The sequence below is a fragment of the Scyliorhinus torazame genome, chromosome 15 (assembly GCF_047496885.1).
Source record: "Scyliorhinus torazame isolate Kashiwa2021f chromosome 15, sScyTor2.1, whole genome shotgun sequence".
Taxonomy (NCBI): Eukaryota; Metazoa; Chordata; class Chondrichthyes; order Carcharhiniformes; family Scyliorhinidae; genus Scyliorhinus; species Scyliorhinus torazame.
In genome coordinates, this window is record NC_092721.1 from 170,113,602 (window position 1) to 170,135,048 (window position 21,447).

A 21,447-nucleotide genomic window follows, 5' to 3' on the forward strand; every position below is an offset into this window, starting at 1 on the left:
TGCACATGTCAAATGTTTTAGTGTCAGGGGGTTTTAGTGTCAGGCTGCTGGATAATCATAGAAATCTATAGTGTAGAAGGAGGTCATTCGGCCCATCACTTTTGCACCCTACCTAGGCCCACTCCCTCGCAGCCCCACCTAACCTTTGGACATTAAGGCGGAATTTAACATGGCCAATCCATGTAACTCACACATCTTTGGATTGTGAGAGGAAACCAGAGCACCCGTGCAAACTCCACACAGACAGTCACCCAAGGTCAGAATCGAACCTGGGTTCCTGGCACTGTGAGGCAACAGTGCTAACCACTGTGCCACCATGTGTGGGATCGGTTAAGCTTTTGATAATGCTAAACGTCAGGACCCCATATGTTGTTAGGAGGATTACCATTTCTTTCTCACCCCCTTCAATGCCGTTGGCAGGAGAAAGAAAAAGCTCCTGTGCTCAGCACACGGGCCCCAGTCCTCTATGTTTGCATCATTCAGCGCAAGTCTTCCAAAGAAAGGCATTTCTGGGTTTGCAATTTTTCTTATCGGAGTTGTCTTCTGAAGTTTTGAAGGCTGCTCAGAATTCCGTGCCTGATCCTCGTCGTTAATCTAATAATTCTAGAAGACGCTGGTAAAAAGGCAAAGCAGGTTTATTCTCCAAAACAAGTAAGGCCACAGCCTGGGACTGTTGGGAACTGCCAGTCCAGATCTTGGGGTCGATATTTAAGGCTCTGCTGGTGAGCCCCTATTGGGCGGGCCTCTGCCCGCTCAACAGGGAAACTCATATTCCACGAGGCCCATGGGGAGATCAATCAGCGATTTCCCCCGGGTTCTTTGTGGGGGTTATAACAGGAACAGACTTCAACAAGTCATTTAAGACTGAATTAAATAACTTCTTCAAAGAGGAACTCAAGAAACATCTGGTTTGGAAATGGGATTGGACATTTTTGGCAATGATTCTGTGCTGCTGCATCTTGTCATAGAATTTACAGTGCAGAAGGAGGCCATTCGGCCCATCCAGTCTGCACCGGCTCTTGGAAAGAGCACCCTACCCAAGGTCAGCAGCTCCACCCTATCCCCATAACCCAGTAACCCCACCCAACACTAAGGGCAATTTTGGACACTAAGGGCAATTTATCATGGCCAATCCACCTAACCTGCACATCTTTGGACTGTGGGAGGAAACCGGAGCACCCGGAGGAAACCCACGCACACACGGGGAGGATGTGCAGAATCCGCACAGACAGTGGCCCAAGCCGGAATTGAACCCGGGACCCCGGAGCTGTGAAGCAATTGTGCTCTCCACAATGCTACCGTGCTGCATCTGGGAAAGGGAGGGATGGGGGGTGGGAGTGTGGAGGGGGAGTAGAATAATGCCTGTGGAGGACAGCAGGCTTGTAGCAACAAATATAAAATGAATGAGTTTGACTTAATGAACACTGGATGTGCATAGCTTCTCTGTCAGAAGATTAAACAGGAAGAGTTCTCGTTAAATTGTTGGGTCCATATTGTAAATGACACAACACAATAATTATGCTGAGCCAAATAGATTTTCTCATTCTATGTTTTCTTGCATGTTTTTGGTTAAATACTAAACTGTTTTCTATGTGCATTGTTTCAGGATTTTGTTCACTTTTGAATTAATTAATTTTCTCCTCTTCCACTTTATTGATCTGTGTCGCCATTTACAAATTCTGCCACAAGAAAGAGCACAGTATGACTCACCCTCTGACCACACAACCAGTTAGTTCAAAAGATGGTTTATTTACATACACAAGAGTTATCTCGACATGCAAACGCAATATCTACTACGAGTTAAACTATGCCTATCAGCTACAATAACCTATACTTAACTTCAGGGCGACCGGCACTGTGCAAATGGATAAGGCCTTTATCTGGATTTCACTTGGCTGGTTCGAAGAACGTGGCTCTGTCTCTGCTGGGCTCATCCGTCAGGTAGCGATCGTTGGTCTTACACTTGGCTAGCTGTTCCTGCTACGATTGGGTTGGCACAGGCCAGATCCAAAAGAGACAGAACACATGGCTGTGTCCTCTTTTATCCCTCTGGGATTTTGCGCTCTTTGGGGCGGTCCTTAACCTTGGACCCAATAGTTCGACAGGGCTCTGATCACTGTCTTCGATTTTGGCCAATAAAGGGGCGGGTGCCTTGGTGGCTGGACGGGTCCTTAGTGGTCATTGACCTTGGCAGTTGGGCTTTCTGAGTAAGGGGTGTGACGCCGATCAGTCTGTGGCTGTACCGGTTGCTTGATTGGAGTTCTATTGTCCTGGGAAAATGGGCCATTAAAATGCAAACCAGCGGAGGTTTTGATCAGGTCTAGTTACCTGTGTTTCAGATACACATAGGCTCTGTATCTGTCTGAGTCCTGGGTTGCCCATAATTCCCATGGTCCTTTGCAGGTGGCCATCTTAGATGGCTACAATATCTCCCAAGTGAAGTACTTTTGTGATCATGATTTGTAAAGATTATCTCACTAGACTTGGGAGTTACTGGCTAGGCCAGCATATGTTTCCCATCCTGAATTGCCCTTGAACTGGGTGGCTTGCCAGACCATCTAAGGGGGTTGTTAAGAGTCAATGACATTGCTGTGAATCTGGAGTCACATGCAGGTCAGACTTGGTAAGGATGGCTGATTTCCTTTCCTGAACGACATCAGTGAATCAGATGGTTTTTAATGAAAAATCGCTGATAGTTTCTCGGTTACCAATACTAAGACTAGCCTTTTTTTTAAAGTTCAGTGTTGCAATGGTGGGATTTGAACTATGTTGCCAGTGAACTAGTTTGAGCATCTGGATCCTGACCACAGAATTACCACTACGCCGCCACCTCCCCAAGTGAGAATCGTGAAGGGCAAACGTACCTTTCACCACATTCTGTGATGTAGATGATTACCATGCTGTGCTGGTGTGTTGCTGTTGCAGCAAAATATTTTATAATTTCCATGAAAATAAAACTGATAAGCATAATGGCCTTTTCCCTTTTTTGTGCGCCCATAACCTAGAATCGTCCAGGCATATCAGCTGAGACGTATCATATTGATCGAGAGAAACCTGCAGAAGAAATGGCTGAACTTCAGGGTCAAAGCAAAGGGAAGGAGCCAATTGAGGTACAACAGTTCACTATTACAAATGGTAAAAGTACAATAGATGGAGGAGTACCTTTTATTTCACATAGGGTGTTTAAAAAGAAATCTGTGCATTAATTGAACGTCTCAAAATAATAAATTATTTTTGTTCTACAAAGGTTTCGAGTGCTATCAGTCAAAGGCAGCTAAATGGAGTTAGGTGCCAGATAAGCTATTATCTAGTTAAAAGGCAGAAGGACAGGCTCCAGGGACTACTCCTGTTCCTACATTCCTATAAATTGGTAGTAATGCTGTGGCATCAGTTTTTTGCATCCAAACATTTGTTTTCAATAATTCCAAATTCTCTTTGAAGCCTGGTCCATCCAAGACTTGTGCACAAGGCTTTTCAAATATATCTCATGTAAAAGCCAGACAAATATTCCCTTGGTGTTCCAAGCATGCATGTGACCTACTTCCAGATATTGGGCAGAATTTTCCGACTGTTCACTGGCAGTGGGATTCACTGGTCCCACTGGCAGCGCACCCCCACCCGCAGGTTTCCTGGCGGCATGGGGTGGTTTCAATGGGAATTCCCATTAACATCGGCAGGAGCTGAGAATCCCGCTGCCTGCGAACGACGCACTACCTCCCGCCGCTGAGGAATGCGCAGCTAGGAGGCCAGAGAATCTCACCCACTGTATCTGTTAATGATGCCTGATGTCAACCACCAGGAGATACAACCTTTCCTCCCAGTTTTGTCTATTGTCTGATGTGCCTGATCTCTACTCAGGAGGTCACTGTATCATTGTGAGTGAGACAAGGAAGTTGTCATAATAATTGACGGAAAACACCGAATTACGTCAGCTAGACTCATGGATTTTTAAAAATGGATGTACAAGCCAAAGATGGCCGAGGATGTAAAGTCAGTCATTGGCTGAATTGCTGGTGGGTGATACTCCAAAACAGACAATGGAACCCCACCCTGTTTCCAGACAAGGATACTTCTATTTTCTTTTAATTTAGAGTATCCAATTCTTTTTTTTTCCAATTAAGGGGTAATTAGCGTGGCCAACTCACCTAGCCTGCACATCTTTTTGGGTTGTGGGGGTGAGACCCACGCAGACACGGGGAGAATGTGCAAACTCCACACGGACAGTGACCCAGGGCCGGGATCGACCCAGTAGCCTCAGCACCACGAGGCAGCAGTGCTAACCACTGCACCACCGTGCCGCCCTCAGGATGCATCTAAAGCATGCAGAAACTAATTGTCATCCCAGGTGGAGACAATGGGAGCTAATGGAAGATGAGTATTATCACAAGAAATAATGCAATGTCCCAGATGGATTTCTGGATTTTGTCTTCCAGAATGTATCAATTCATTAGGTGTTGGCAGAGGTTGCAAGGTCAGCATTTATGGCCATTCCTAATTTCCATTAAGATGTGTTCTTGAACAACTGCAGTCATTTAATGATGGTACACCCGTGGTGGTGTTAGGTGAGGAGTTCCAGGATTTTAACCCAGTAGCAATGAAGAATGATGTGTTATTTGGGCATGGGGGTGTGCAGAGTGGGGAAGGGGGGGCTTGTAGCCACCTGCTGAGGGGATAGAGAGTGGGATTCTCCATTGTGAGTCTGCCCCACTACTGCTGCAAACGAGGGTGGAGAATTTGGCGTTCAGCCAAATCTCCATTCACTGCAGCAGGAACGGAGAATCCCACCAATGTGAAGAAGTGGCGAATCAAAGTCAGAGGTCCAAGGTTTGGCTAGTGATCTACTTAAATGTTCTTTCAGTTTAAAATGTAAATTGTAATATTTGCAACATGTGTGCTAGTGCTTTATTTACGCCAAACCTAGATGAAGGTACGGTTACATTTTGTGAAAGCAGTTCTCAGCTTAGGTCAAATTAGATAGGAATGCTGATTAGATGTGGAAGCCAGCACACCTAATTTATGGGGGTTTTGGCTGTTAATTCCAACAGAAATGCAGGCTTGCAAAGTAACACTGCTAAGTAACACTGCTAGTACTCAAGTGAAAATAGTTGTGATATTTGCATGTGTAAAAATAACACTCATTATTTCTGCTGCTTAATTCTGTGCAAATTGCAGTCATGTTTTTAAAAAAAACTACCCCACAAATGAAGCATAAAAAGTTTATACAGACATCTTCCTCCCAAATTCCTGTCAAATTCAAGGAAACAGTAAAATACATATAGAGAATATAGCTAAACCTAGATCTTAAGTCAGATGCGGAAGTTTAGCACATTAACACAGTTACATGTTAACCGAAGGGCAATTTTCCTCCTGCCCATTATGGTGGATACATTCATTTCTTGGTACATTTAAATAAATGATATAATTAAATATTCTGCTCTAATACAAACTATTTGGCATTGCAACACCACTGATGCAATATCCTCCATATTGAAACTTTGTTTAACTCAATCCTTTCATTGTACATATTTTTAACTCATTCATTCTTTTACACTTGTCAGGTCACTGAGGAAGATCTGAAGCAAAGGAGATTGCATCCCCAAATGGAAAGGAAAGCAGGAGAGCACACAAACAAAGTCAAGGTAAAGGTGATTCCTCCCAGATTAAGTCTGCCATTATCGTAATAAAATACAGAAATGTTTTGCATAACAAAGTATGTAAAGAGGAAGCATGATGAAGAACTGTGGATGCAGCTGATACCTTGTGACCCATTCACCCAAATAATTCATGAGCGAGAAGGCACTGAGTGAGTTTAGATCCCCTATCCAGGGGTCTGTAGTGATCTGAACATCTGCACAGACACCAGGGACTGCAGCACAGATGTAACAGTCACAGCACCACTAGAGGGCAGCATCAGAGACGGGTATAAAGGGTCGAGCCCAAGGTAAGATCTGCCTCTTTGAGAAGCACAGAGCTAGGGAGCAGCAGCACACATAGACAGCTCAGCATAGGCAGTTTACCTTAGTTTCACTGGTCATACCTCTTGACTGTTTTACATCTAGTTGAGCTCTGGAAGCAGAACAAACCCTTTGAATAAAGAGCTTGTGTTAACTGTAAGTCTTCAGTCTTCATTCAGACTTAGAGAATAACATAGGGTCTTCCATCATCCATATATTTACTAAATACATCAAGATAATTAGATCAAATTGAAATAGCTAAAGCGAGATGTGAATTTCAAAAGTCAAGAAATGTTTAAGTTTATATGTATTTACAGTACTTTTTGCAAAGTCCAAGAAAAAAACAATCTATCAATGGGTAAGGTACATTGGAAGTCAGCACACTTAATTTGTGAGGCTTCTGGCTGTTAATTCCTGAGATACATTGGGGCAGGTTATAGAGAGGTGAAAGTATAGACCAGAGCAAGTAAACAAAAGCATGTGAAGTTTGGGGCAGGTAGGGTTAAATGGTTGTGGAATGTAGAGGGCCTGATAAATACCTTGAGGTAGTGGGGGAAAGAATTATGAGGGATAAATGGTATTGATTTTAAACTTCTGAATGTTTTGTAAGAAAGCATCGGGGCGGCACGGTGGCACAATGGTTAGCACTGCTGCCTCACTGCGCCATGGACACGGGTTTGATTCTGACCTTGGGTCACTGTCTGTGTGGAGTTTGTATGTTCTCCCTGTGTCTGCATGGGTTTCCTCTGGGTGCTCCGGTTTCCTCCCACAGACCAAAGATGTGCAGGTTAGGTGGTTTGGCCATGCTAAATTGCCCCTTAGTATCCAACGGTTAGGTGGGGTTATGGGGATAGGGTGGGGAATTGGACCTAGGTAGGGTGCTCTTTCGGAGGGTTGATGCAGACTCGAAGGCTGAATATCCTCCTTCTGCACTGTAGGGATTCTATGATTTTATGATCTGGAATGTAGAAGATGACAATGATATCAACACTCAAAAACATCCCGGGTCTGCTTGTTATAAAAGTTCTAGCATGAATGAAATGAAAATGAAAACCGCTTATTGTCACAAGTAGGCTTCAAATGAAGTTACTGTGAAAAGCCCCTAGTCGCCACATTCCGGCGCCTGTTCAGGGAGGCTGGTACGGGAATTGAACCGTGCTGCTGGCCTGCCTTGGTCTGCTTTCAAAGCCAGCGATTTAGCCCAGTGTGCTAAACCAGCCCCTAATGAATGAGGGAGATGCAAAAAAAAAGTGTGCTACATTACACACTAAATCCACCTATCAGACTTCTCTGACACTGGTTCATAATGGTTTAATTATGATTTGTTTACATTTCCATTCATAGACAAAGCAAAAAATAACTCTCCTGATTCTTCCTTATTTCCACCATTTTACACAAGTACCGTCAGAGCTTGATGGCACCAAACTATCGTAATAAATTTACAGACTGAGCCCGGTGGACCCCAGGCACCTGCAATATCATCACTGTATTCCATGAGAAATAATTCTATATTTAATACATTTTCTGTGGCTGAAATTTTCCAGCTGTTCCCACTGGTGGGATCTTCCAGTTGGTCAACCCCCCCCACCCAGCCGCGGGTTCCCAGGAGACGGAGGATGAGAACAATGGGAATACCCGTTGACCAGACGATCTCGCTGTCACCAATGGTGGGCTGCAACCGCAAAACACACTTTGGGCTAGGGGGTGTTGCCCTGCATCTTTGACCTACTAGCACATTTATTTTATTATATACTAGTAAAAGTAAATGGTGCTGTCCATTGAATGTTAGGTCAGGGGTGTTCTGTATAAAAGTGTCAATATTCTTTGGAACATGTCATTGTTTGCAGGGCATTCTCAAAGTAGAATGGTTAGGAAATTACTAATCTAACATAATGTGCAATATTGTAAATAAGCTTTTCTTTCCAAAAGGGAGGAATAAAATTTGAGATAATGTTGGATGGAGAACTGGCTGATGAAGATTCCCAACAAGAGGAGGTAAGGTTAACAATTGTGATGCTTTGTAAAAAAAATCCAATGTACAATCGCATAAAATATTCTGTGAGTCAATTAAATAATGATACAATGTGAGATAAGCAAGTATGGTGTATCAAGCAATTTGGAATTTAATCTCTCCCCCCCCCCCCCATGGGGGTGGTGGGACATTTAATCAGATGAAAGGGTGGTAGGTGGGGACTTTGCTGGCTTCCTGCCTCTGCCCTGATTGAATCCGGGGTGATTAAATCCTACCGCCAATTGGGGTCCTTCATTGGACAATTAATGCCTGTATACAGGGGACGCACAGCGGTTGATGGATGAACAAAATTTGGTGTGAGTTAACAAATGGGTAGCAGAGTTTTAGATGAGTTCAAGTTTACATTACATTTAAGTTTTTAATACGGTAAAAGATTCAGACAAAATGTCGGCGTATAAATTTACAAACAACAGCAACAATGTGCACAATTCTGATGCTTTTCAAGAAAAATATTTAACGTGAATCCTGTATTCCAAGCCATGTTGAGTGCTATACCATTAAAAAAACTTACATAACGCCTTTCAGGGAGGGAAACATAAGGCACTTCACATGACCACTACCTAACAAAATTTGACAGTGAGCCCCATAAATTGATATCAGCACAGCTGATGAGCAGCTGGATGTAGCACAATCAATCACTCACGAGACGAGATGAGACGGAGTCAATCGATGGCTTTATTACGCAGACTTGTTCCCCAGCAGCACAGTTACAGAATGCGGCTGCTGGGAGAACCCGGGTTCTTATACTCCGTCTTACTGGGTGGAGCCAGTAGGCGGCTGATCCAATCGGGACCCGGCGTCTATCCACCAATAGCCTATCGGCATCACAGGGTACCGTAATACCCCTAATGCATACCACCACATTCACCCCTTGTTAAAATAGAACCCGGCGGGGTAGTGGGCAGTATGGTGGTAGGGGTTTACAGCGTCGGTACCTGGGATGCCACCAACACAGCGGCTAGGCTCCGATATCAAACTACCAGTACTATTTACAATGCCGCTTTTACTGGGCAACTGAATTATTTACAGAGGCATTTCTTGCTTTGTTATAAAGATTCGATGAGTCGAATGTGTGCCCTGGTCACCCTCGCCGATCGTCTCAGCCCCGGTGGCGATGCAGGCGCTGGCTCGGGCACCATCGTCTCTGGGAGCGTAGCGATGTCTCTTCTTGCTTCACTACCCCTAGGCGGGACCGGGGGAAGGACCGATCCACCCGGGAAGTGGGCGGCTGTGGGGTGCGCCGGTGGGAGGGAGGGGGTGATTGGTGTTGGGGGGTTGTGTGGAGCTCCGACGGGCGCCAGGTCCCGCAGGGAGACCGTGTCCTGTCGGCCGTCGGGGTATGCCACGTAGGCGTATTGAGGGTTCGCGTGGAGGAGATGAACCCTCTCGACCAACGGGTCCGATTTGTGTGCCCGCACATGTTTTCGGAGCAGGATGGGTCCCGGTGCTGCTAGCCAGGTTGGGCGTGACGTTCCGGAGGAGGACTTCCGAGGGAAGACAAGGAGGCGTTTGTGAGGTGTTTGATTTGTCGTGGTACAAAGCAGCGACCGGCTGGAGTGGAGGGTGTCTGGGAGGACTTCCTGCCAGCGGGAAACTGGGAGATTTCTGGACCGTAGGGCCAGCAGGACGGTCTTCCAGACCGTTCTGCTCTCCCTCTCTACCTGACCGTTCCCCCGGGGGTTGTAACTGGTCGTCCTGCTCGAGGCGATGCACTTGCTGAGCAGGAATTGACGCAGTTCGTCACTCATGAAGGAGGACCCCCTATCGCTATATATGTAGGTGGGGAAACCGAACAGTGTAAAGATAGTGCAGAGGGCTTTAATGACCGTGGCTGCGGTCATGTCGGTGCAGGGAATGACGAATGGGAACCGGGAGTACTCGTCAACCACGTTCAGGAAGTACGTGTTGCGGTTGGTGGAGGGGAGGGGGTCTTTGAAGTCCAAACTGAGGCGCTCAAATGGACAGGACGCCTTTATCAGGTGCGCTTTATCTGGCCTGTAGAAGTGCGGCTTGCACTCTGCGCAGATTTGGCAGTTCCTGGTGGCTGTTCTTGTCGTTCTTGATCTTGCCCCGCTGTGCATTATCGAACATGAAGGCAACTGACCGTTGGTCAGTGAGGAGAGTGAATCTCCTGCCGGCCAGGTAATGCCTCCAATGTCGCACAGCTTCCACTATGGCCTGAGCCTGCTTTTCCACTGAGGAGTGGCGGATTTCTGAAACGTGGAGGGTGCGTGAGAAAAAGGCCACGGGTCTGCCCGCTTGGTTGAGGGTGGCCGCCAGAGCTACGTCGGACGAGTCGCTCTCGACTTGGAAGGGGAGGGATTCGTCGATCGCGTGCATCGTGGCCTTTGCGATATCCGCTTTGTTGCGGCTGAAGGCCTAGCGGGCCTCTGTCGACAGGGGAAAGACAGTGGACTGAATTAGTGGACGGGCCTTGTCCGCGTAGTGGGGGACCCACTGGGCGTAATAAGAGAAAAAGCCCAGGCAGCATTTCAGGGCCTTGGAATAATGAGGGAGGGGGAACTCCATGAGGGGGCGCATGCGTTCAGGGTCGGGGCCTATAACTCCATTTCGCACTACGTAGCCGAGGATGGCTAGACGGTCGGTGCTAAACACACATTTTTCCCTGTTGTATGTGAGATTCAGGGTGTTTGCGGTCTGGAGGAATTTGCGGAGGTTGGCGTTGTGGTCGTGGCCGCAGATGGTGACGTTATCGAGGTACGGAAACGTGGCCCGCAAACCATACCGGTCAAACATTCGGTCCATCTCCCGTTGGAAGACCGAGACTCCATTAGTGACGCCAAATGGAACCCTTAAGAAGTCATAGAGCCACCCATCTGCTTCAAAGGCAGTGTATTTGCGGTTGCTTGGACGGATGGGGAGCTGGTGATAGGCGGACTTAAGGTCCACCGTGGAAAAGACCTTGTACTGCGCAATCCGATTGACCATGTCGGATATGCGGGGGAGAGGGTACGCATCCAGCTGCGTGTACCTATTGATGGTTTGACTATAGTCTATGACCATCCTCTGCTTCTCCCCGGTCTTTACAACTACCACCTGAGCTCTACAGGGACTATTGCTGGCATGGGTTATGCCTTCCCTCAGCAGCCGCTGGACTTCTGACCGGATCAAGGTTCGGTCCTGGGTACTGTACCGTCTGCTCCTAGTGGTGACGGGTTTGCAATCCGGGGTGAAGTTCGCAAACAGGGAAGGCGGGTCGACCTTGAGGGTCGCGAGGCCTCAGATAGTGAGTGGGGGTATAGGGCCGCCGAATTGAAACGTTAAACTCTGGAGGTTACACTGAAAATCCAACCCCAGGAGTGTGGCAGCGCAGAGGTGGGGGACGACGTAAAGCCGGTAGTTCTTGAACTCCCTCCCCTGCACCGTGAGGTTCGCGATGCAGAACCCTTTGATCTCTACGGAATGGGATCCTGCTGCCAGGAAAATCTTTTGATTACTCGGGTGGATCGAAAGAGAACAGCGTCTTACCGTATCAGGGTGTATAAAACTCTCCATGCTCCCAGAGTCGATCAGGCAGGGCGTCTCATACCTGTTTATGAGTACCGTCGTTGTTGCTGTTTGGAGCGTTCGGGGCCGCGACTGGTCCAGGGTCACCGAAGCCAGTCGCTGTTGCTGCATCGGGGCGTTTTCCTCAGGCCCCGTGGAGCTGTCCATTCCGGGCTCCTTAGCCGTCAGCCAAGATGGCGGCGTCCACGTGTCGCACACGGTCGGGGGTGGACAAGATGGCGCCGCCCATTGATCGCACGTGGCCGGGGGAGCACAAAATGGCGGCGCCCATCCCTCCCGCATGGAGTCCGGGTCCCAAGATGGCGGAGCCCGTTGGCCGCACATGGATCGTGGGGGGGGTTGAGTTTGGGGTCCTGGTACTCCCCCAGAGATTGCGGCGACCCCCCCGGGCCTGGCACACCGCTGCAAAGTGCCCCCTTTTGCCGCACCCTTTGCAGAGGGCTGAGCAGGCCGGGCAGCGCAGCCGGGAGTGTTTCATTTGCACGTAAAAGTAGCAGCGGGGCCCCCCCCGTGGGTCTAGCGCTCTGGCAGCACAGGCCTTCAGGGGGGTGCCGGGGTCCACGGTGCCCAAGGGGCTGCCGCGCGGTCGGAGGCGTAGGCACGGGTGTTCTGTGATGCCACATCGAGCGAGGCAGCGAGGGCCCGTTCCTCCTTGAGGCCTAATGAGTCTCTTTCCAGCAATCGCTGGCGAATTTGGGACAAGAGCATACCTGCCATGAAAGCATCCCGAATTAGTAGCCCCGTATGTTCATTAGCTGAAACCGGTGGGCAGTTGCAGTTTCTCCCCAGTATTAACAGCGCACTGTAGAATTCGTCCAGCGATTCCCCGGGGATTTGTCGTGTGGCGTGCATAGACCTGGTTGACGGGCCGAACGTAGATTCCTCTCAGCATGTCGAGCGCCGCCTGGAAATCGTCCACTTCCTCTATGAGAGTGTAGATTTCCGGGCTCACCCTGGAATGCAGGACCTGCATTTTCTGGTCTTCTGTAGGTACGCAGGTGGCCGTTTGGAGGTATCCTTCAAAACACGCTAACCAGTGTTTAAAAGTGGCCGCTGAGTTTGCCACGTGGGGGCTGATTCGCAGACACTCCGGAGTGATTCGGAGCTCCATGTCCTTTAAAGTTTGCGTAATAAATTGTAGCACAATCAATCACTGATGAGACGAGATGAGATGGAGTCAATCGATGGCTTTATTACGCAGATTTGTTCCCTAGCAGCACAGTCACAGAATGCGGCTGTTGGGAGAACCCGGGCTCTTATACTCCGCCTTATTGGGTGGAGCCAGTAGGCGGCTGATCCAATCGGGACCCGGCGTCTATCCACCAATAGCCTCTCGGCATCACAGGGTACCGTAATACCCCTAATGCATACCACCACACTGGACAAGGGGGTAAATCTTAAGGCATGTCTTAAAGGAGGAGAGGAACAGAGGGGGAGAAGTTTAGGGAAGGAATTCCAGAGCTTAGGGGCTAGGCTATTGAAGACAGTTGCCAACAGTGAAGTGTTGAAAATCGTGGATGTGCAAGAGGCCAGAATTGGAGCAGTGCAGAGATCTCAGAGGCTTGGAAGGCTGGAAGAGATTGCATAGATAGGGAGGGGCGAAGCCACAGAGAGATTAGAAAACAAAGGTGAGTATTTTGAAATTGTGGTGTCGCTGGATTGGAAGTCGGTGTTCGTCAGAAAGTACAGTGATGGGTGAACAAGACTTGATGTGACTTACCGTATGGGAGCAGAGTGTTGGATGAGCTCAAGTTTACATTACATCTAACTTTTTCAATATGGTAAGAGAATCAGGAAGAAATGTTGATTTATAAGACTAAAAACAACAAGAACAATTAGCACCTATCTGATTAAAGTAAATAACACCTCAAGGTGCTTCACAGATAAGGAAAATGGAAAGGAGAGATCATCAATGGCATAGGCTTTGAGAATATTAATTAAAGGAGGGAGATGAGAGGTGTTTGGAGAGAATTCCAAAGAATCATACCCAGTTGTCCGAAAGCTCTGTTAGGTAAAGGGAGGACCATGCATAGGACTACAAATAAAGAAACAGAAATAATACAAATACTGGCAGCATAGCTAATATAATGGAGCAGCTTTGTAAACAGAATGATGATTTAAATTCAGTCGATCTTTATATAAAAATTCGAAAGCATCCAGAAGCCTGAGCTAAAAGTATTCCTATTACTTTTCATGATGATTTTGCACAGCAAGTATAGATGCTAATATGTTTTAGGAATTGGATATATTAAATCAAACACTGACGCACGAACAAGGAGATAACCTTAAACAGAAGAAATGGCAGTTCATCGAGGCAGGAAGTATTCTAGAAGATCTTGCAAACAAAACGTTAGAAGTAACGTCTTCTCAAATGGAAGGTATGTAGTAGCTTTTACCATCTGCCTTTTATGTTTTTAGTCTATTGATAGGTAGCTTATTTATGTTTATTTCAATAATATCTGAATAAAATGTAACGATTCACAGAGGTCTGGCATTATGTATCTAATTTTTTTTTTGACACATAACTATTAAGTTCAATAGATGTAGCTATCACTAGAATAATTGACTCACAAACTTTCGTGCTCACGAAGCAAAGTAAAACCTGAAAAATGTGTGGAGGTTAAACAATGAGTTGGAACATTCCTATGGTTCAAATCATTCTGCAGTAATTCAGGTTCAAAGTGTGATGATAACTGCATTTGAAGTTCTCCATAAAGATGACAACATGAATGTAGAATTAACTCTTGCTTTCCGCCATAGGGCTTGCTTGTGGGCTCCTGGGTGGAAGGGGCTGGGTTGGGAATTCCCTCATTCAAAGGTATTCAAGATTTGATCAAGGGACCCACCAGACAGGTACTTAATACAACGGGCCTTCCCCAACAGAGGCGATGTTGGTTTCTTGCCAGCTGGTGGGCGAGATGCCTGCCACCTGGTTTAAATTCTGCCCACCCTGGGAGTTGTAAAGCACCACAAATTGCCGGGCAGTTGGGTCTCTGGTCTTATGAAAACAGCATTAATCCTCCACACCTGCACACTACATTTCCCTTGATTTAAGAGAATGCTGAATCTGTGCATCAATGACCAATTAAACTTACAACTTAAGGTTTAGAACAAAGAACAAAGAAATGTACAGCCCGGGAACAGGCCCTTCGGCCCTCCAAGCCAGTGCCGACCATGCTGCCCGATTAAACTACAATCTTCTACACTTCCTGGGTCCGTATCCCTCTATTCCCATCCTATTCATGTATTTGTCAAGATGCCCCTTAAATGTCACTATCGTCCCTGCTTCCACCACCTCCTCCGGTAACGGGTTCCACTACCCTCTGCGTAAAAAACTTGCCTCGTACATCTACTCTAAACCTTGCCCCTCTCACCTTAAACCTATGCCCCCTAGTAATTGACTCCTCTACCCCGGGGAAAAGCCTCTGACTATCCACTCTGTCTATGCCCCTCATAATTTTGTAGACCTCTACCAGGTCGCCCCTCAACCTCCTTCGTTCCAGTGAGAACAAACCGAGTTTATTCAACCGCTCCTCATAGCTAATGCCCTCCATACTAGGCAACATTCTGGTAAATCTCTTCTGCACCCTCTCTAAAGCCTCCACATCCTTCTGGTAGTGTGGCGACCAGAATTGAACACTATACTCCAAGTGTGGCCTAACTAAGGTTCTATACAGCTGCAACATGACTTGCCAATTCTTATACTCAATGCCCCGGCCAATGAAGGCAAGCATGCCGTATGCCTTCTTGACTACCTTCGCCACCTGTGTTGCCCCTTTCAGTGACCTGTGGACATGTACTCCTAGATCTCTTTGACTTTCAATACTATTGAGGGTTCTTCCATTCACTGTATATTCCCTACCTGCATTAGACCTTCCAAAATGCATTACCTCTCATTTGTCCGGATTAAACTCCATCTGCCATCTCTCCGCCCAAGTCTCCAAACAATCTAAATCCTGCTGTATCCTCTGACAGTCCTCATCGCTATCCGCAATTCCACCAACCTTTGTGCCGTCTGCAAACTTACTAATCAGACCAGTTACATTTTCCTCCAAATCATTTATATATACTACAAACAGCAAAGGTCCCAGCACTGATCCCTGTGGAACACCACTGGTCACAGCCCTCCAATTAGAAAAGCATCCTTCCATTGCTACTCTCTGCCTTCTATGACCTAGCCAGTTCTGTATCCACCTTGCCAGCTCACCCCTGATCCCGTGTGACTTCACCTTTTGTACTAGTCTACCATGAGGGACCTTGTCAAAGGCCTTACTGAAGTCCATATAGACAACATCCACTGCCCTACCTGCATCAATCATCTTAGTGACCTCCTCGAAAAACTCTATCAAGTTAGTGAGACACGACCTCCCCTTCACAAAACCATGCTGCCTCTCACTAATACGTCCATTTGCTTCCAAATGGGAGTAGATCCTGTCTCGAAGAATTCTCTCCAGTAATTTCCCTACCACTGAAGTAAGGCTCACCGGCCTGTAGTTCCCTGGATTATCCTTGCTACCCTTCTTAAACAGAGGAACAACATTGGCTATTCTCCAGTCCTCCGGGACATCACCTGAAGACAGTGAGGATCCAAGGATTTCTGTCAAGGCCTCAGCAATTTCCTCTCCAGCCTCCTTCAGTATTCTGGGGTAGATCCCATCAGGCCCTGGGGACTTATCTACCTTAATATTTTTTAAGACACCCAACACCTCGTCTTTTTGGATCTCAATGTGACCCAGGCTATCTACACACCCTTCTCCAGACTCAACATCTACCAATTTCTTCTCTTTGGTGAATACTGATGCAAAGTATTCATTTAGTACCTCGCCCATTTCCTCTGGCTCCACACATAGATTCCCTTGCCTATCCTTCAGTGGGCCAACCCTTTCCCTGGCTACCCTCTTGCTTTTTATGTACGTGTAAAAAGCCTTAGGATTTTCCTTAACCCTATTTGCCAATGACTTTTCGTGACCCCTTCTAGCCCTCCTGACTCCTTGCTTAAGTTCCTTCCTACTTTCCTTATATTCCACACAGGCTTCGTCTGTTCACAGCCTTTTAGCCCTGACAAATGCCTCCTTTTTCTTTTTGACGAGGCCTACAATATCTCTCGTTATCCAAGGTTCCCGAAAATTGCCGTATTTATCCTTCTTCCTGACAGGAACATGCCGGTCCTGAATTCCTTTCAACTGACACTTGAAAGCCTCCCACATGTCAGATGTTGATTTGCCCTCAAACATTCGCCCCCAATCTAGGTTATTCAGTTCCCGCCTAATATTGTTATAATTAGCCTTCCCCCAATTTAGCACATTCATCCTAGGACCACTCTTATCCTTGTCCACCAGCACTTTAAAACTTACTGAATTGTGGTCACTGTTCCCGAAATGCTCCCCTACTGAAACATCGACCACCTGGCCGGGCTCATTCACCAATGCCAGGTCCAGTACCGCCCCTTCCCTAGTTGGACTGTCCACATATTGTTTTAAGAAGCCCTCCTGGATGCTCCTTACAAACTCCGCCCCGTCTAAGCCCCTGGCACTAAGTGAGTCCCAGTCAATATTGGGGAAGTTGAAGTCTCCCATCACCACAACCCTGTTGTTTTTACTCTTTTCCAAAATCTGTCTACCTATCTGCTCCTCTATCTCCCGCTGGCTGTTGGGAGGCCTGTAGTAAACCCCCAACATTGTGACTGCACCCTTCTTATTCCTGATCTCTACCCATATAGCCTCACTGCCCTCTGAGGTGTCCTCCCGCAGTACAGCTGTGATATTCTCCCTAACCAGTAGCGCAACTCCGCCACCCCTTTTACATCCCCCTCTATCCCGCCTGAAACACCTAAATCCTGGAACATTTAGCTGCCAATCCTGCCCTTCCCTCAACCAGGTCTCTGTAATGGCAACAACATCATAGTTCCAAGTACTAATCCAAGCTCTAAGTTCATCTGCCTTACCCGTAATACTTCTTGCATTAAAACATATGCACTTCAGGCCACCAGACCCGCTGTGTTCAGCAACTTCTCCCTGTCTGCTCTGCCTCAGAGCCCCACTGTCCCTATTCCCTAGTTCTCCCTCAATGCTCTCACTTTCTGACCTATTGCTCCCGTGCCCACCCCCCTGCCATATTAGTTTAAACCCTCCCGTGTGACACTAGCAAACCTCGCGGCCAGGATATTTATGCCTCTCCAGTTTAGATGCAACCCGTCCTTCTTCTATAGATCACACCTGCCCCGGAAGAGCTCCCAGTTGACCAGATAACGGAAACCCTCCCTCCTACACCAGCTGTTTAGCCACGTGTTTAGCTGCTCTATCTTCCTATTTCTAGCCTCACTGGCACGTGGCACAGGGAGTAATCCCGAGATTACAACCCTAGAGGTCCTGTCTTTTAACTTTCTGCCTAGCTCCCTGAACTCCTGCTGCAGGACCTCATGCCCCTTCCTGCCTATGTCGTTAGTACCAATATGTACAACGACCTCTGCCTGTTTGCCCTCCCCCTTCAGGATGCCCTCTACCCGTTCGGAGACATCCTGGACCCTGGCACCAGGGAGGCAACATACCATCCTGGAGTCTCTTTCACGTCCACAGAAGCGCCTATCTGTGCCCCTGACAATAGAGTCCCCTATTACTATTGCTCTTCTGCGCTTTGACCCTCCCTTCTGAACATCAGAGCCAGCCGTGGTGCCACTGCTCTGGCTGCTGCTCTTTTCCCCTGATAGGCTATCCCCCCCGACAGTATCCAAAGGGGTATACCTGTTCGAGAGGGGGACAACCACAGGGGATTCCTGCACTGACTGCCTGCCCTTTCTGGTGGTCACCCATTTCTCTGCCTGTACCTTGGGTGTGACCACATTTATATAACTGCGATCTATGACGCTTTCCGCCACCTGCATGCTCCTAAGTGCATCCAATTGCTGCTCCAACCGAACCATGCGGTCTGTGAGGAGCTCCAGTTGGGTGCACTTTCTGCAGATGAAGCCATCCGGGACGCTGGAAGCCTCCCGGACCTGCCACATCTCACAGTCAGAGCACTGCACCCCTCTAATTGACATAGCGTCAATTAATTAAAATTAAAAGTTTTTAAAAAAATGTTTTAATATATATATATTTTTAAAGTTACTGTTAACTATCTGTCTCCTAGCACTAGATTTCTAATATAAATGCGAAAGCTAAATATAGTACTCTCCGATCTCTGGCTTAGATACCCTTCTAAATTATAATTAAGTAATTATGTTTAATTAGTTACCAATGCTTAATTTTTTTTAATTTAGTGTAGATTCCCAGCCAGCCACTCTGGTCACAGCTTTTCTGTTTCCCCCCGACACACACAATTTGAAAAAGGTATAAAAGTAAAAATGAGTAAAAATCACTTACTTACCTTCTTACCTTCTGAGTGTCTTAGATGTTCTCAGGTTCTCTCCCTGACAGAGACTGCTCCTCCTCCTCCAAACCACAACGGAGGTATGCAAATTTCCCTTGTAACACCAATCAGCAGCTCCGCTCTACTGCCCTCTGCTGGATGCTTGTCTTCACTCGAACAGCTAGGGTCTTTAGCTCATGTACACCTGCAATTTAGGGTGACCACGACGGAGGTATGCAAATTTCCCTTGTAACACCAATCAGCAGCTCCGCTCTACTGCCCTCTGCTGGATCTTAGGCTGGTACTTAACAAATTGGGCACGATTCAACAAAGCCCCCTTGCGAACGCATTTAGCCTCATGTTTCCTGAGAAACACATGGCTACACAATGCCACTCGCATTAAATAAAGGGCCTCAGTGAGGAACTCGCGGCTGAGGCCGCACATAGCCCTGTTTTCTACACTGAGAATCTCCGCTTTTTAAAAATGGTGTCCCAATCTCCGAAGCCTCCTACGCGACCTCCGACCCCCCAAAGCCCCAATGCATTATGTCGGGCACGGCGTCCATGCTGCCTGACCTGCTGAGTACCTGCAGCGTTTTCAGTTTTTATTGTGCATTTCCAACATCCATAGTATTTTGCTCCCTCTTTCTGTACCATATTTCCATAGAATCACGACAATGCAAAAGGAAGCTATTTGGCACCCACCCTCTGAAAGAGCACTTTACCTCAGCCAACTCCCCATCCCGTCCCCGTAACACTGCGTATTGATCCACCTCATCTGCATATCTTTGGACTGTGGGGGAAAACTGGAGCACCCGGAGGAAACCCACATAGACACAGCTAGAATATGCAAACTCCTCACAGACTGTCACCCCAGGCTGGAATTGAACCCGGGGCCTTGGCTCAGTGAGGCAGCAGTGGCAACCATTGTGTCACCGTGGTGCCCATTCCTTTCTCTATTGCTACTCTATTACTTTCCCAGCCTTTAAATCTTATTGATTCAGGAGATGGACTGTTGGTACCATTGCTCATGAAGATCCCAGATACCCAATTGCTCTCACTGCATTGTCACCAGCTCTCACTTTCAGCAATTCACATGGTTTTCGAGCTGAAGGTTGAGGGAATAAAGTTTAACTAGGAGGGCATGCTACATCCTATGGTACTAAAGGAGGTGACCATGGAAATAGTGGATGTTTTGATTGTCATCTTCAAAAATTCTGCAGATTCTGGAACAATCCCAGCAGATTGGAGGGTGGCAAATGTAACCCCGTTATTTAAAAAAAGGAGGAAAGGAGAAAACAGGGAATTACAGACCAGTTAGCCGTACGTCAGTAGTAGAAGAAATGCTAGGGTCCATTGTAAAGGAGGTGATGACAGGACACTTAGAAAATATCAACAGGATTAGACAAAGTCAACATGAATTTATGAAGGAGAAATCATTTTTGACAAACTGAATGGAATTTTTGAGGGACGTAACTCGTGAAATAGCTGAAGGTGAACCATAAGTGATGTATTTAGACTTTCAGAAAGCTTTTGATAAAGTCCCACATTAGCGGTTAGTGTGCAACATTAAAGCACATGTGTTTGGGGTAATATATTGGCATGGATTGAGAATTGGTTAGCAGACAGGAAACAGAGAGTAGTAATTGTTACGATTCTAGTTGATATTATAACTGGATGGGAAGATCCCAGAATGGAACCCTGGCTTAAAAGACCGTAACTTTGACTTTTTTATAAAACGTGGAGAAACAGAGTCATAGGACTTCTAGTTAGTTTTGACAACAAGAAAAAAAACATTTATTAAACATAAAAAATTGGATTATGACACAATATGCCATTACTTCCCTTTAGTTTAACAATTACACACGGGTTTTATGATTAACACAGATTGCAAAGTACCTCTTAATCTACAATGGTCTCATTAACACAAAAGTCCATTGTAAGCATACCAGATGACTGTGAGCAAATACACTCTCCACTCTGAACCTCCCCAGATGATTGTCATGTGAGTATTTCCAAACTCCACTCCCAAAATCATGCTTTAAAATCTTTGCTCAAAATTACAATGCATTCCCTTGGCGGTTTGCATTCTGAAATCCAGACCAGGTTTTCCAAATGACACTTTCAAACAAAGCTTCTGCTCCACTTTTAATGGTGAATCCAGTTCAGGATTTCACACCAAACCCTTTAGGAAAGCTTTGTCTTTACTGCTGTTCAAACTGCTCACAATTGCTTTAACTGTCAATTCCCAGACTATTAAAATGGCATCACAACTCTGTTTTACCTTTGAAGGCTGTTGTCCCACTTTAAATCTGGTTAATGCAATTGCCCCTTTAACTCAGAAAACTCTTCCTTAAATTCTTCTGAATAATACATTGGCCTCTGTTCATTTAACTCCAGTCATCTTAAACACTCTTTCTCTCCCAATTCCCTGGTTATCTGGACTATAACTTGTACTTTCGGAAGCCTGCCTCTTTTCAGATCCTGTCCAGTCATTCTTCTGGCAAAGTTGAAATGTGTTCACTCCCCAACATCCTATCTCCAACAGTTCACAAGTTCAGCTAAAACCAAAAATAAAGCTTTTCG

General features: G+C 46.6%; 1 protein-coding gene across 1 annotated transcript in view; it reads left to right on the forward strand.

The window, feature by feature from the left end:
• Positions 1-21,447, forward strand: part of LOC140391980 (serine/threonine-protein kinase Nek5-like) — a 116,682-nt gene that overhangs the window by 81,708 nt on the left and 13,527 nt on the right. Inside the window, exons 16-19 of the mRNA XM_072477094.1 lie at positions 3,006-3,110; positions 5,559-5,639; positions 7,884-7,949; positions 13,751-13,892. Of these exons, the coding sequence (XP_072333195.1) occupies positions 3,006-3,110; positions 5,559-5,639; positions 7,884-7,949; positions 13,751-13,892 (394 nt within the window). The remainder of the gene's footprint in view (positions 1-3,005; positions 3,111-5,558; positions 5,640-7,883; positions 7,950-13,750; positions 13,893-21,447) is intronic.